This window comes from Bos indicus x Bos taurus, chromosome 18 (assembly GCF_003369695.1).
Source record: "Bos indicus x Bos taurus breed Angus x Brahman F1 hybrid chromosome 18, Bos_hybrid_MaternalHap_v2.0, whole genome shotgun sequence".
Classification (NCBI taxonomy): domain Eukaryota; kingdom Metazoa; phylum Chordata; class Mammalia; order Artiodactyla; family Bovidae; genus Bos; species Bos indicus x Bos taurus.
In genome coordinates, this window is record NC_040093.1 from 26,481,822 (window position 1) to 26,498,792 (window position 16,971).

At 37.4% G+C, this 16,971-nt stretch overlaps 1 protein-coding gene across 1 annotated transcript in view; it reads right to left on the minus strand.

Annotated features, from left to right (window-relative positions):
- The window catches only part of PHLPP2 (PH domain and leucine rich repeat protein phosphatase 2), a 64,977-nt gene that overhangs the window by 40,243 nt on the left and 7,763 nt on the right, over positions 1–16,971 (minus strand). Inside the window, exons 2-3 of the mRNA XM_027516069.1 lie at positions 15,518–15,795; positions 3,976–4,109 (exon numbers count right to left, since the gene is read on the minus strand). Of these exons, the coding sequence (XP_027371870.1) occupies positions 3,976–4,109; positions 15,518–15,795 (412 nt within the window). The remainder of the gene's footprint in view (positions 1–3,975; positions 4,110–15,517; positions 15,796–16,971) is intronic.

Genomic DNA, 16,971 nt, shown 5'->3' on the forward strand with positions numbered 1-16,971 from the left:
CTATATGAATGATTCCTTCCATTCCCTACTTCGGATCCCTAATTCAAGCCTGAATTATTATCCATTCTGGTGCCAGAATCATCTTTCTCAGCCCCACTTGGATCCCATCACTTCCTCTACCATCTGTCAAATGAAGGGCAAATTTCTGATATTGTACTCAAGGCCCAGAACAATCTGGACTCAAATTATCTGATTCACAGAACATGCACTGAAATTCCTAATACCCTTCCTCTGTCCTCCTTTTCCTTTGTGATTACTGAAATTGTACCCATTTTTAAGGAACCAACTCAAAAACTACTTCTTCAGAAAGATTTCTCTGTTTCTAGAGACCTTCCTGATTTTCTAGAAGAACAGTAAAGGGGAACTTCCCCATCATCTATTACAATCTATCACGTAGGTATATTAATAAAAAATAGTGTTGGTATTAGCATTAGACAAAGAGATCAATGTAATAGGATAGAGTCCAAAAATAAACCTCTGCCTATATAGGAACTTAATAAAGGCAATGCATCAGATCAGTAGGAAAAGGATGAGCTATTTCATAAGTATTGTTGGGACAACTGGCTATCAGTAGAGAAAAAAAAAATTAAGTTAGATTCCTACCTCATATCACATTTTAAAACTATAAAAATACTTCAAGAAAATATAGAGGATGTTTATGACCTAGGACAGGAAAGGAATGTAAATGTATTAAAGGAAAATATTCATAAATATGATTAAGTAAGTCTTCTGCACCATAAAAAACAATAAATAAAACTACAAAACAAGTTACAAGCTGGAAGAAAAATATGTCACAAATACAGCATCCAGAGGATTTATATTCAGAATATATACACAAGTCTTTCAGATCATAAGAAAAAAGATAAACAGAAATATATAAAGGCTAATTCAAAGAAGAAACTAAGATCTACTATAACTATGAAACAATATTCCACCATTCTAGTAATCAAGGAAGCAAAATTAAAACAATAAGGCCATCATTTAATCCATCAGATTAGTAAAAACTTTAAATGCTAATAATATTAAAAGTCCCAATAATTTCATGTTTAAAGATATACTCTGAAGAACAGGTGTACAAAGATGCAGTTTTACCATAATGCTATGTAAAATAGCCCATCACTAGGGAAACTGTTATATAAACTCTAATACATACGTGACATTCAACAGTATGCAACGTAAAGAAATGCATGTAAAAGAGTTTTAAAAAAGACCTCCAAAATGCTGCTGGGAGAAAAACAGCATGAAGACCAATACCAAATGATAGGATTTATGTAAAAAACAAAACAAAACAAAACATATTTCTAGAAATACACATTAGATAGGAATAAAAGTTAGAATATTCTCAACAGGTATATACCAAATTGATTAGTATATCATAATTATCACACTATATGTCATTGCTTAATAGATAGCCACTACTGGTATACACTTGTACTGACTCAAAAACACCACTTGTAGGAATCACTTCCTCCCTCAACCCTAGAGGTCAGCCATTCTCTTGACTTTTAGAATAATCATTTCCTTGTTTTCTTTGTATTTTTGCTACTTATGTATTAGTTATAGCAGTTTTAACTACTGTAACAAAAAGAATGTATCTAACTCAACAGAAATCTAATTCTCTGCTAGGGCGGGCAGTATGGGTTGCCAGGAGTCAACTCTGTTGAGAAACTCCAGCTGAAGGTGGCTTTGCCATTTCAACACATGACTTCAATGTTGCTCAGATGACTGCCTTCCTAGCCTACAGGAGAGGAAAAGAACAAGAAGTCTGCATGGGAAGGTTTAGGAACCAGGTGTAAAAGTGGCACACAACAATTTCATTCCTTACCACTGATGAAAATTTTGTCACAGGTGCACATCTAACTGCATAAAAGATTGAGAATGAGGTAGAGCTGAGCAGTCAAGGCCAGTGTTGTTACGGAAGAAGGAAAGAGCAGATCTGATGGACAAACAGTGGTCCTGTCACACATCTCTAAACAATATGGCTGAGTTTTGCTTGTTTTCAAATTTTAAATGAATGGGAACATAATATGTGATTCTTTTGTATCTAGTTTCTTCTGTACGTGTTTATGCCCCTTGGATGGAAGTGTCTCAGACAACCTGTGAGAGAATATGGGACATAAAGAAATGCTCAGGCTGGGTGCTATGCTACCTGAACTATTCAGTCCCAGCAAGTCACACCTCCCAGACTCCACTTCCTCATACATAATAAGGAGTTGATTAACTGACTCTCTTAATCTCTGTGATCAATCATAATACCCACTCATCTTTAGTCACACATGTTATTTCAAGGCTTTTACATCATGAATCTGCACTGAGTCATTCTACTCATTTTCCCCCAGCACCCACACCAGCAAGACTGATAACTGGCATTTGCACAATGGCCCTTGAAGTACTGAGCAACTTTTATATTCGGCAAACACATCAAAACTAACTGGCCTGAACTTGGGCCCCTCTGACCCTCGCCTTATTAAGACTATATTCTAACTGAAGGCAACTCACCAAAGGCTCTATACATGAAATATTGAAAGCTGATTGATAAGCTATTAATATTTGCTTCAAAAAATACTTCAAATTCTTTAATACTCCTTTCTTCAAAAGGTGAGGCCTAATTCCCCACTCAACAGTGTGTGCTGTTTTTGGTGACACAATTCTAATGAACAGAAAGTGGTAAAAAGAATGGTGACTTATGAAACTAGGTCATAAAAACTGAAGTCGGTGTGTGTGTTTGCATATACATGTATGCACACGCTCATGTGCATGTGTGTGTGTCTCATTGCTGGGGGCAGCTAGCTGCCACAACATGAAGATATTTACACACCTTGAGAGAGGGGTCCACATAGCGAGGAACTGAGATCTCCTGACAAAAGCTGGTGAGAAACTGGGGCCTTTACCAACAGCCACATGAGTGAGCCACGTTACAAGTGAATCTTCCAGCCCGACTCAAGCCTATACAGCTTCAGCCAATAAAAGAGTACTATCTCAGGGCTTCCCTGGTGGTCTAGTGTTTAAGAATCCACCTGCCAACAGAGGCGACACAGGTTTGAGCCCTAGTCCAGGACAATTCCATATGCTGTAGGGCAACTAAGCCCATGCACCACAGCTACTGAGCCTGCACTCTAGAGCCTGTGAGCTACAACTACTGAAGCCTGCGTCCCTAGAGCCTGTGCTCCACAACAAGAGAACCACTGCAATGGAAACCCACACACCACAACTAGGAACCAGCCCCTGCTCTCTGCAACTAGAGAAAGCCCGCACACAGCAACGAAAGACCCAATGCAACCAAAAATAAAAAAAGAAATAATTTTTTTAAAAAAAGAATAAAGTACTTAGGATAAATTTAACCAAGGAGGTACAAGACTCATACACTGAAAGGAAAAACAGCCCTAAAAAACAATAAAGCTTACTAAATTCAGCAATATACACATCTGATGAGTCCATCAAATGTTAAGTCATATATAATAACTACCTACTTCTGAACATTCTTGAACTGTCCAGAAGTTCATGAACCTTATAAGGAATTTAAAAATCTGAAACTAAAGCTCTGATTTGATCGAGATGGTGGCAAAGGTACATAATAATTCGGAAGTCAGCAAAACACTAGAACAAAAAGAGCAAAAATAAAAAGAGAAGACTTTTGCTGTTGTTTTCTGAGCCCAATTTAAGGCAGCTTTGAATAAAATATTTTTAAAAGGCTGAAGTTACAGGTACAAATAATCAATTAAAAATAGTTAATGCTATATTTAAAATGGATAACCAACAAAGACCTTCTATAAAGCACAGGGAACTCTGTTCAATGTTATGTGGCTGCCTGGATGGGAGGAGAGACTGGGGGAAGAATGGATTCATGTATATGATTGACTGAGTGCCTTTGCTGCTCATCTGAAACTATCACAACATTGTTAACTGGCTATACCCTAATACAAGACGTTTTTTTAAAACAGTTAATATATTCACAAAGCCACTGAAAATTCTTACCACCATAAAATCGGAGCATACAGCCAAGGTCAGGATTTGCTGCCTCCTCTTGTATTCGTGCAGGGTCATCAAACCCCAGCCTGGATAAGTAATCATAAACAATCTGAAGAGGTCGTTCGGTAGGTTCCAGTCTCCTGCTTACACAATTCAGAAGAAAAATATTTGGTAAGCTATAAACACACTTTATTTGATTTTTAAAATCTTCTAATATGCTCTAGATTTTTACTTCTATATCAATTTTCTTTAATATCTTATGATACAACTAGTGGTGCTCAAAGTTTCTGGTCTCAGGATCCCTCTGTAGTCTTTGAAGCCCCCAAAGAGCTTTTGTTTACATGGGGTTTATCTACCTATTGACATTTATCTACTTATTTACTGAGAAACTAAAATTAAGAATTTCTAAATATTTATTCATTTTTAAGTAACAATAAACCCATTACATGTTAACAAATATTTTCTGAAAACTGTTATTTTCAAAATAGGACAAATGTAGTGATAAGATTTATACTGTTCAGCACTTTGTAAATCTATTTAATAACTGGATAACTGAAGGCAGATAAGCTCTAAGATGTGTAGTCTCTAGAAATCTCCATTGTATGCTTATGAGACTGAGAATTAAAAAGAAAATTAATACCCCATTATTATTATGAAATAGTTTTGACCTCATGAACCTCTTTAAAGAATCTTAGAGACCCCAGAGGGTCCTTTGAGAATCTCTGGTTCAAACTTAAAGGCATCAAAACTATGAGGTGTAAAAGATTATACTCGCCCATAACTGATTTCACATAAGCTGGAACACAATTAAAAATGGAGACTTTGGGTTGCTGACCTCTGGCTTCATAGATGGATTTTTCCAAAAAAGTTAGGAATGAAACTGCCCAGTAATTACCCAGAAATCATTCTGTTTCATGGTTATGACTGAAAGCAAGGAAAAGCCAGAATGTCAGTAATCATTTGTGGCTTCTGGGGATACTGCATACTTTAAATCACACGGACTTAATGCTTCCTTTACAATTATTTTAGGAGAAAGCAGTTATAACAAGTACAGCAGCTGAGAGCATGAACTCCAAAAGTCAGACTGCCTGGGTCTGAGTCTTACTTCTGCCACTTATCAGCTCATGTGTGTCCTTAGACAAATTATTTAACCTCATTGACTTATTCCTCAGCAGCCTAATGAATGACAACAGTGCCTAACTCACAGGGTTGTTACTAGAAGTATTTATTTATTTGCTTATAAGAAGATATCGTACAGTACATAAAGGGCTTAGCAAATTATTTCACATGTAGTAGTGTTCGATAACGTACTGACAATTATTATTCAAAAAATTCTTAGGAACGGAATAAAATTTTAATGAGAATAAAAATAGAATGTCTCCCCCAACTGAAACAACAATCAAAAAACAAGTATAGGAAAGCCTATGTGTTTAAAAGATCTTGAAGAACATCACTCTTTAAAAGGATTCTGTTTAGAAAACTTAAGAGCTGTATTAATCACAAGAAACATGATACACCTTCCATCAAGGCATAAAGACATGAAGGATCTGTGTTTTGTGGTTCAAGAACTAGAAAATACTAGTTGACAATAAGATTTACTTGTTAAAAACATGAAATGAAAATACTACAAAGTGAAATATAAACAACTGTAAAACAAAATTATAATGCAGAAATGGAAATCATATTGATGCATACCAAAAAACAAAAAGATAAAAATAAAAGCCACGATGTGGCCCCTCCTGACCCTCCTGGCTCAGTTCTGACTTCCAGCTTCTGTAAACTCAGAACTACTACATGGGGAATGACCAAAAAACTAAAAGCCTACAAAGATCAGCAAATACTGAATCTAACAGAAATGGAAAATATACTTTTCAGAATAAAAACATCAGTTACAATGAATCTCCTATCAAATAAAAGAAAAGTCCACAAAGGGCTGTGACAATATTAAGCACCTTCCTCATACAATGGTAGAATCCTTCAAAGAAGGATACATTTTAAGAGACTTGTAATAAACTATCCTGGAGGGGTCAATTAGTCATGTAACAGGAAGACTGGCTGAAGGATTAAGCTGAAGACAGGGTGACCACGGGCATAAACAGCTCCGTCTTTCCATGTCAAGAATGGTTATTAGATTTAGTCTAGACTGATCCAAAGAAAGGGACTATGAGCAGTGAGAAGTTGCACAGGTAGACTTGGATTAAAAATGAGGCAGAACCTTAATAATTAGAGATGCCCAATAATGAAACAGACTGTCCATCAAAATAGCTCTGAGAGAGCCACCTGTCACAGACAATTTAGAAGAGTCTGCTCTAGGAATCAAGTCAAGCCAGATGATCTTTAGGGTCTTTTACAATTCAGGGGTCTATGATGTACCTAAGACATCTTCCTGCTGCTGCTGCTAAGTCGCTTCAGTCGTGTCCGACTCTGTGCGACCCCATAGACAGCCTCTTACCAGGCTCCTCTGTCCCTGGGATTCTCCAGGCAAGAACACTGGAGTGGGTTGCCTTTTCCTTCTCCAATGCATGAAAGTGAAAAGTAAAGTGAAGTCGCTCAGTCGTGTCCGACTCTTAGCAACCTCATGGACTGCAGCCCACCAGGCTCCTTCGTCCATGGGATTTTCCAGGCAAGACATCTTCCTAGTATAATACAAATTCTACCTAAACACTGCTATTATTTTTGGATACAGAGTTCAATGTATTTAACTATAATTCCACATATATGGTATATATATATGACTATATATACTATAACTATAATGATCACATATTAAGACCAAGAAATTTTACTTTCAAGCTCTATCTTATCAGCTCAATTTTCTTATTTCTCTCTGGAAAACCAAGAGAATTGGAAATATCCTAACATATTTTGCATCATCAGATTTCCTGATCTAAAAAGGCTCTGTAGATTCTGGAAACCCTCTTTAACTATTTCCACCAAAAGAAAGTATTTTCCCTGGGAGAGAGGGAAAAAAACTAAGAGAATCTCTACATCTGCTCTCATCAATTTAGCATAGATGAGCAAACAAGAAATATTTCAAGAACTGCAAAAACAAGTAAAATGAGGGACTAATTCTATTTACTCATTAAACTCATCTGCTTAAGGGAGTAGAGAGTATGGGGGAGGGAAAATGCTATCATATGCTTATGGATCAGTTCTGTGTTTCAAAGTTCCAAAAGTTTAACAGGCTGCTAATTAGCTATGTGTTAAATCTCTCATAAATCAAAGGAAATACATCTGTTGCAAAACAGGTGTAAGACAGAATATGTTAGCAAAGAAAGGTTCCATTCATCATTTGAAATACTTCCGTTAAGGCTTTAAGAAGAGACAGTAAGACTATTGTTGTTAACAGTGTGTTTCTCGGGCTTCCAGAAGCTACAACAGTCCTTGTAAATCTGAATATATGTACATCTGGTTATTTTTCTCCAAACCAGCCAACCAATACCGTAATGCTATCAACAGTGTTTGTAGCTCTTGCATGCTAAGTCACTTCAATCACGTCCAACTCTTTGCAACCCTATGGACTGTAGCCCTTGTAGCTCTTAGCCAACAGTCATTCTGAACAGTGCCCACAGTTAAGTTACAGGAAGGAGAAGAGTAAGTTTCATTTCAGGGATCACTCCACATCAAGGAACATGAAACTGAGCAAACTCCAGGATACAGTGGAAGACAGAGGAACCTGTGTGCTATACAATCCACAGGGTCCCAAAGAGTAGATCTACAGTGACTAAACAACAACAATCACTCCACAAGAACTCTAGTTAATAGTGAGAGTACATTCTTACAACCCAACACACTGTATCCAAGACCCTAACACAGCACAGAGCAGCATTTTATACATCAAAGTCAGGTTAAAACTCAATCTCTGGCCAATAAGGTAAAATCTGCAAACTTTTAAGACCAATAATACATATAATGATACAGAAAACAAGGATACTTTGATGAATGTTTACTCCACATCTGACACTATGCTAGAAGTGTCTCACATTTTACAAAACTAGGAAATAACTAAAAGAGAGAGTTGCATAATTAGTACATATGACATCAGGGTTTGAACCTATGTCAATGTCCTTACAAAGCCTCGCCTTTAGGCAAACAATATTATTTTTAAAAGTAGTTAAAATAACTTATGCAGAAGAGAGCTCAAAGTACTTCCTACGTTAACTTATACCAGTAATGTAAAAAGTTATGTTTTAAAATTACTATACATAGTTAGTCTGATACATCCTCATTTCAAAGATACACTATTTTTATGCATCACTGTTGTATAAGAATCCTGCTACTCTTTGTAGTCCCTGGTTTCTGTGAGGGGGATTCTAAATTCTTGAAATTTCCTGAGTAATGGGAGTGTCTTAGTTATTCACAAGCGCCTTGGATCACCTCTCAGTTTATGCTAAGAGATGAGCTGACACAGGATGGGAGCTGGTCACAGAAAGCCCAACCTCCTGAAGAGAGGCTTGGGGCTTGACATGAGCCCAATCTTGGGGGAGGAGAGGGCTGGGGATTTAAATTTGAGTTCAAGCACAAGATCAATGATTAAATCAATCAATCCTACCCTATAACAAAAACTCTGTACTGAAGCTTCCTGGTGGATGAACACACTCATGGGCTGGGATGGTAATATGGATGCTCCCTATGTGTATATTCATTTGGCTCAGACAATAGAGAATCAATCCCTGGTTTGGGAAGATCCCCTGGAGAAGGGAATGGCTACCCACTCCACCAGTATTCTTGCCTGGAGAATTCCATAGACAGAGGAACCTGGTGGGCCACAGTCCTTGGGGATACAAAGAATCAGACATGACTGAGCGACTAACACCTATACTTAAACAGTAATCTTAAATACTGCTTCCTTGAGTTCGGTGGAGTGGAAAACTCAGCAGTGGCCACAGGACTGGAAAAGGTCAGTTTTCATTCCAATCCCAAAGAAAGGCAATGCCAAAGAATGCTCAAACTACCACACAATTGCACTCATCTCACATGCTAGTAAAGTAATGCTCAAAATTCTCCAAGCCAGGCTTCAGCAATATGTGAACCGTGAACTTCCTGATGTTCAAGCTGGTTTTAGAAAAGGCAGAGGAACCAGAGATCAAATTGCCAACATCCACTGGATCATCAAAAAAGAAAGAGAGTTCCAGAAAAACATCTATTTCTGCTTTATTGACTATGCCAAAGCCTTTGACTGTGTGGATCACAATAAACTGTGGAAAATTCTGAAAGAGATGGGAATACCAGACCACCTGACCTGCCTCTTGAGAAACCTGTATGCAGGTCAGGAAGCAACAGTTAGAACTGGACATGGAACAACAGACTGGTTCCAAAGAGGAAAAGGAGTACATCAAGGCTGTATATTTATATGTATTTCATCCTGTTTATTTAACTTATATGCAGAGTACATCATAAGAAATGCTGGACTGGAAGAAACACAAGCTGGAATCAAGATTGCCAGGAGAAATATCAATAACCTCAGATATGCAGATGACACCACCCTTATGGCAGAAAGTGAAGAGGAACTCAAAAGCCTCTTGATGAAAGTGAAAGTGGAGAGTGAAAAAGTTGGCTTAAAGCTCAACATTCAGAAAACGAAGATCATGGCATCTGGTCCCACCACTTCATGGTAAATAAATGGGGAAACAGTGGAAATAGTGTCAGACTTTATTTTGGGGGCTCCAAAATCACTGCAGATGGTGACTGCAGCCATGAAATTAAGAGACGCTTACTCCTTGGAAGGAAAGTTATGACCAACCTAGATAGCATATTCAAAAGCAGAGACATTATTTTGCCAACAAAGGTTCGTCTAGTCAAGGCTATGGTTTTTCCTGTGGTCTTGTATGGATGTGAGAGTTGGACTGTGAGGAAGGACTGTGAGCGCTGAAGAATTGATGCTTTGAAACTGTGGTGTTGGAGAAGACTCTTGAGAGTCCCTTGGACTGCAAGGAGATCCAACCAGTCCATTCTGAAGGAGATCAGCCCTGGGATTTCTTTGGAAGGAATGATGCTAAAGCTGAAACTCCAGTACTTTGGCCACCTCATGCGAAGAGTTGACTCATTGGAAAAGACTCTGATGCTGGGAGGGATTGGGGGCAGGAGGAGAAGGGGACGACAGAGGATGAGATGGCTGGATGGCATCACTGACTCGATGGACGTGGGTCTGAGTGAACTCCGGGAGTTGGTGATGGACAGGGAGGCCTGGCGTGCTGTGATTCATGGGGTCACAAAGAGTCGGACACGACTGAGTGACTGATCTGATCTGATCTGAGTTTGGTGAGACATTCTAGTGAATTCCTGAACCCGAAGGGGTCAATAACATGATAGTTGCAGGTGTAATGTCCTTTAACTTGTGAAGGACGTCTGTGGTTAGTGTCAGAACTGTATCACAGTAAACCAGACGGCATTGCAATAACCATTAAGAAAAAACACTGCCAATTAGACTATGACCTACCAACAAATGTAAAATACACACTGATTTCAGAAGTGAAAAACTAAAATGTAAAAACAAAAGTTTTAATTAAAGACAAATTACTTAATGTATAACACATTCTTTTTTTTTTAACACATTCTTTTATAGTTTAAAAGAGTACAGAAATATGAAACAAAACAAAAATAATCTTTTTCCTTCCTCAGAGTTAATCAGCTCAGTACGTATTCTGAAACAGGACTTTCCACTCCCCTTTTTAATGTTAAAATATGGTAAACGAAACTTCAGACACTTGTAAGAGGTCACCTGGCTAGTCAGTGATAGTAAACGAATTACAACTCAGGATTCCAAATTGCAAGAGCATAACTTTCTGCTAGACATATCTTATCAATTATTAACTTATCTTAAAAAATAGTGTATCAGCCACCAAAATCTTAGTCATTTTGATGACTAAAAATAAAAGTAAATATATGACCATGAGCCAAAGGGCATTTCATTTTGTTAAGGTAATGTTGTTACAACTTCTCAAAGAGAAGGCAATGATTACACTAAGCTTCACTTGTGAGTCATTTATCACTTAAACAGTCCAATAAAACAGACAGACCAAATATTATGTAAAGAACACTGGACTGGGAGACAGGACACCTGTGTTCCAGCTATAGCTCTAGGACCAAGCAGCTGCAGGAATGTGCTGTGGACCTGACCTCTCCAGACCTCAGTTTCACATCTATAAAACGAAGGAAAATGGTTTCTGTGACTCCCACAGGGAAGTTGCTAGCCTTTTAGGCAGGACAATTTTTGCTGTACAAGACTTTCCCACACATTGAGGATATTATCTGGCCCTTGTTCCCTAAATGCTGGTAATTCTCTCCTGTAGTTGTGACGACAAAAGCGAGGCCCCCACACATATTCCCAGATGGAAAGTGGCAGGGCTGTTAGGTCGGGTTCATTTTCCTAGAAGGTATCTCTCTCAGGTTCCTTCGAGTGCTAAAATTCTATAAATTCATAACCCCTCAGTTAAATTCAAGTGACAAGTCCATAACTAAAAAAGAGTAAGCTAAGAAGAAAATCATGGATGATTTAGGAAAAATAATGGGGTAACTTTAGTGCCAATAATCCCATTTCTAGGACCCAGCCCACGGAAATCAACAATTTAAGATTCATGGGGAGAAAAAAAAAAAAAAAAATTCACGGGCAAAGTTTAGTTATCACACTACTTCTGAGTGTTGAATGACTTGAAGCAACCCAAAGAGGTTAACACGAACTAGGACCAGGCATCATTTTAAGTACTTCCTTGCGACTCAAAATATAGCACATCACGTAGGAGCTTAACAGAATACAGACAGACCCCAGAGCCACTGAATCAGAATCTGTATTTGAACAAGCTCCCCAGGTGGACATTAGAGTTTAAGAAGCCTTACAAGTATAAACTCATTTAATCTTCAGAACATGTATAACTTATTTAACCCTTGGATAACTCTGTAACATAAATATTATCATCCTCCATTGTATAGATTAGTAAATTGAAGACAAAGCATTAGGTCACTTGCATAGTTAACAGTCTGAGCCAGGATTTGAACCCACAAGCTCTCAATCCAGAACCCAAGCTCTAAGCCATTACGGCATATTAGTTCTCAAGTTTTAAATAAGTTACAACATATGCATAAAATAGAGTATTCTGTAGCTATTAAAACTGGTATCTAAGGGATTTTTAATGACACAGGAAATTAGTTGAGGTAAGTAGTAAATAATACTGAATAAATGGTATGAGTCCAACTACGTAATTTTTAAAAATTAGACATACCTACTAATTTTGAAAAAGATCTGGAAAAAAATGTCAGGGTGTTGGGGGAGGGGAAGGCAATATATGGAAGCTAGTGTCAGAATCTAGAGTTCAAATTCCAGGTCTCACCAGCTGAGTGATTCTAGATGAAATGATTAACCCTTTTAAGACTCATTTCCCTCATCTATAAAATGGGGAGAATATTTACCGCACAAAATTGCCATGAGGATTAAATGAGATAATCTACTAAAAGTATTGGAAAGTATTATTTCTTTGTACATTTTTTTCATTTTTTCCAAAATCTCTACAGTGATCGTAAACTACACGCCAATAAACAGCAAAGAAGTTATTAAAGAAGAGATATTGCCTGACCTTGAACATACTACTGGACCTCTCAAAAAGCCTCAATTTTCCTCAATGAAAAGGAATAATCCTACCTCTCTTACAGTTACTGTGACGAGTTAAGGAGAAAAAAATGCATAAAGCACTAAGCCTGCTGCTAAGTCGCTTCAGTCGTGTCCAACTCTGTGCGACCCCATAGACGGCAGCCCACCAGGCTCCCCCGTCCCTGAGATTCTCCAGGCAAGAGCACTGGAGTGGGTTGCCATTTCCTTCTCCAGTGCATGAAAGTGAAAAGTGAAAGTGAAGTCGCTCAGTCATGTCCGACTCTTAGCGACCCCATGGACTGCAGCCCACCAGGCTCCTCCGTCCATGGGATTTTCCAGGCAAGAGTACTGGAGTGGGGTGCCATTGCCTTCTCCTAGTAAGCCTGCTAACTAGCAAAAGAAAGCACTTAACGTTAGCTAAAATCTATCATCATCATTATTGTTTCTTTGGCTAACTAAGACTTTTTTATCTCTTACTCCAGCAAAGTAAATATATTCATATCTCAAATACTATATGATACCACTTATACATGGAATCTAAAAAAACACAACAAAACTAGTGAACATGTAACAAAAAAGAAGTAAACTCACAGACACAGAGAACAAACTAGTGGTTACCTGTGAGGGGCTCGGGGGAGGTTTGGCAGGGCAATATAGGGGTGGGCGAGGAGGAGGTACAAACTATTGGGTATAAGACATACTATAAGGATGTATTGTATAACACAGGGAATACAGCCAATATTTTGTAATAACTGTAAATGGAGTGCAACCTTTAAAAATTGTATAAAACATTAAAATTTTTTTTTAATTTTAGAAAAAGGAAAAAATATATTCATATCTTCAAACTACAGTTCAATAGTGTTTTCATTATTTTCTAATCAACTCATTGTTTTGTTTCCAAAGAGCTATTTCATTACAAAATTATCAAAGCTACGCTCTCCATTTTAAGAACAGTTTAGGTTCACAAAAGTAAATTGTATTGCATTTGGACTCTTAACAACTAACAATACAATTAGTAGTAGCAAGCCAATTCTAGTGGGCTTTTGTCCACTTTTCTAATATCTCTGTATACATACACATTGGTATACAGATGAGTAAGTCTAAGGTTTAAATACTTGAACTCCATCAGTCACTACCAGCTATAATGTAGGTCAAGGCTTTCCACCTGATAAAATTAGATCGGAATCAGTGTTAAGATTTAGAAAAGCCTAAGGATCACCCAGTCTGATCCTTTCGTTTTACAAATGGATTTAGGAAATGTAGTTAACTGGTGAACAAGGAAAACATTCAAGTGCTAATCTACTTTTTCAGGAATTAGTCCAATTTCTAAAAGGAACACATAATAAACCTCAGTTTAGACTTTTAAAATGATATCAATTTTTAGCTCAGCTAAATGTGTTACTATAATTACCACATTTTTAGGTAGAAGTGGGAGCCTCCTTTCTCACTTTCAACAGTATTGAATCCACAGTTTTGAAATTCTGTTTGGAGACATTTACTTATTACTGAGAAAGGGGAGGCGAGAAAGGCACTTAAGGAGCTCTTATCTGAGATCTAACTCCAAGAGCTAATAGAGTTTTTTTTTTTTAAAGCTGAATCAAAGAGTTCACATGCACAGTATAAGACTACTTTGAGACTACTTTGTGTCTTCGCATTTATATAAGATTTTAAAGAAAACACAAATGGCTTTTAAGCTTATGAAAATATGCTCAACCTAACTCTATCACATAAATGAAAATTAAAATAACAAAATTCCTATCAGATTTCCAAACATCTAAGTTTTCAGGCTTGAAAAAAGATGTGTCCTTGGAATGCTGAATTTACAATTCTCTAAAAACTGTTGACAATCATTTCTGTTCACAATCAAGTATGTACTCACGCGTGAGGATGTCAAAACACATAAAATTTAAAACTAACGTGTTCTGGAGAAAGTAAGGGGGAAATAGGTATACTGTTACATTATTCATCAAAGTATAACTTCTAGGAAGAGGAATTTGACAATATCTATCAAAATAAAAAATGCACATATCCTTTGAGACAGCAATTCCATTCCTAAGATGACTTCCACATGGGAGAAATATCACAGGTACAAGGATATTCACTGCAGCAGTGCCTGTAGTAAAAACAACTGCTAACAACCTACAGGCCCACTAATAGGAAACTGGCTAAATTTATGGTCGACTTGTAGAATGGAATACTATGTAGCCATTAAATAAATGAAAGTTATAAAATATTAACATGGAAAGGTATCTAAGATAGTGAGTTGACAAGGTGCTGCATATAGCACCATCAGTTTTAAAAATTTATATACAAATAGTGACACATACTCATGCATGAGCATAGGTACTTGTCATTCTCTATTTCCTTTTACACTTTATTTCATTCTATTTACCTGTATCACTTAAAAAAATAAAACTTCAGGGACTTCCCTGGTGGTTCAGTGTAAGAATCTGTCTTGCAACATAGGCAACACAGGTTCTATCCCTGATCTGGGAAGTAAGCCCATGCACCACAACTACTGAGCCCATGTGCCTTAGAGCCCACGATCCACGACAAGAAAAGCCACTGCAATGAGAAGCCCATGCGCCGCAACTAGAGTGGCCCTGGCTCGCCGCAACTAGAGCAAGCCTGTGCACAGCAATGAGGATCCAGCACAGTCAAAAGTAATAAAAATAAATAAACAATTTTTTTAAAAGAAAATAAAACTTAAAAAATTATTTATTGTTAATTTAGATATTCAACCTATGATGTAACCCAAATGAAGTAACTATCAAATTTTCCTCCTCTAATACTTTTTAAATTCAAGGATTCTAATGTCAGCATCCTAAGGACAAGTCTATTTTCAAGCCTTGTGACTATAACCATCATCAGCTCCAGCACGAATAAAATCCTAAAGCCCACTTCCAAGCAGAAACACATATGACTTATACTGCAGTAGAATTAATGGTAAAACTCTGACCTCACCTGACCAGGTCTCCATGAAGCTGCAAATAAAGACTTTCCCTTCCCTCTCCAGCACAAATTTCTGATGCTGGTGTCTCTACTGTGCAAAGGACAAGATGTAAGTCAGAGGAGGAGGAGGAAGCAGAGGAAGTGGTGGTTGTAGTGGCAGTGGTCGTGTCCGCTCCATACAGGTAAACACAGCCTCTCTTCACATCTTCTCTCAGCCAGTCTCTCTCCCGAGAACCAAACCTACTTCTCCTATTCAAACAATTTCTGCTCCCATTACGCTTCATATTTCTCTAAAAAAAAGTTAAGAAAAAGAAATCGTTAGCCCAACTGTCCGACTGAGTTAGACATATTTAGTCCTTATCCCACCTTTCCACTCCTTATTCACCAATACTCGGCTGGGTACTACTTCCTCTCATGGAGCCTTCTGCACCTGTCACGCCCATCCCTACAACTAGAAAATTTCATTCTCTTTACTGGCAGCTGTTCATGTCTCTGCCCATCATTTTCTGACCCTTTTTTTCTTTATGTTTTCAGAAAAATTTCAAGAACAACAGTAGTATGCACACTACCTAACTTTCACAAACTTTTATATTTTGCCAGATTTAGTTCAGATCATTATTCTAAAGAACATATATACAACCTTACATATATAGCTAAAGCCACCCACTACCTAAAACCCCATTTCCCTTCTCCCTCCCCAGAAACAAACACTCCACTATACTTAGTGTTTATCATCCCATGCATTTTTTTACATTTGTCCTATATGTATACATCTATAAACTCTAATATTGTTTTACATAATTTAAAACTGTATCTAAAACCTGACATATGTATGTTTCACCCTGTCATTTTTTTTCCCCTTGATTCAATACTGGTTTAGAAATATATCTGTGATATTACACCCAGCTCATTCTTTTGAATACCACTGCATGAACACATCAAAATTTATCCCTTCTCCTGCTAAAGGCATTTAGATTGTTTCTAATTTTTCATTGTTGGAAACAGTGAAAAACAATGCTGCAATAAACATTTTTGTATATCTCCATCTGAAGACTTGAGATGGAGATATACATCTGAGGCAGAGGGTCCTCATCCTCTGCCTTATATCCCAAATAAGCAAGTACAGAATCAACACAATGTTGCACAAATATTCTTTCCATTCTCATGTTTCAAAAAAAAAAAATTCCTGTTGCATTTGAAAACTTAGATATGCATATACATTGTAAAATCACATCATCTCAAAGCAAAAACAACTACTGCAGCAACCTAAGAAGTCCCTAAAGATCAATATTTACCTGCTCTATTTTTATAATGGGCCATTTCTATTCCCTTTAATAAAAAAAACAATTTCCACAAATAGCTACCCTGATGCACCTCTCCTGGTCCACTCCCCACTGCATTTCACTCTGTTTCAGTCATATCCAACTCCCCCCAAACACCAATTATTTCACAATTCCATGACTTAT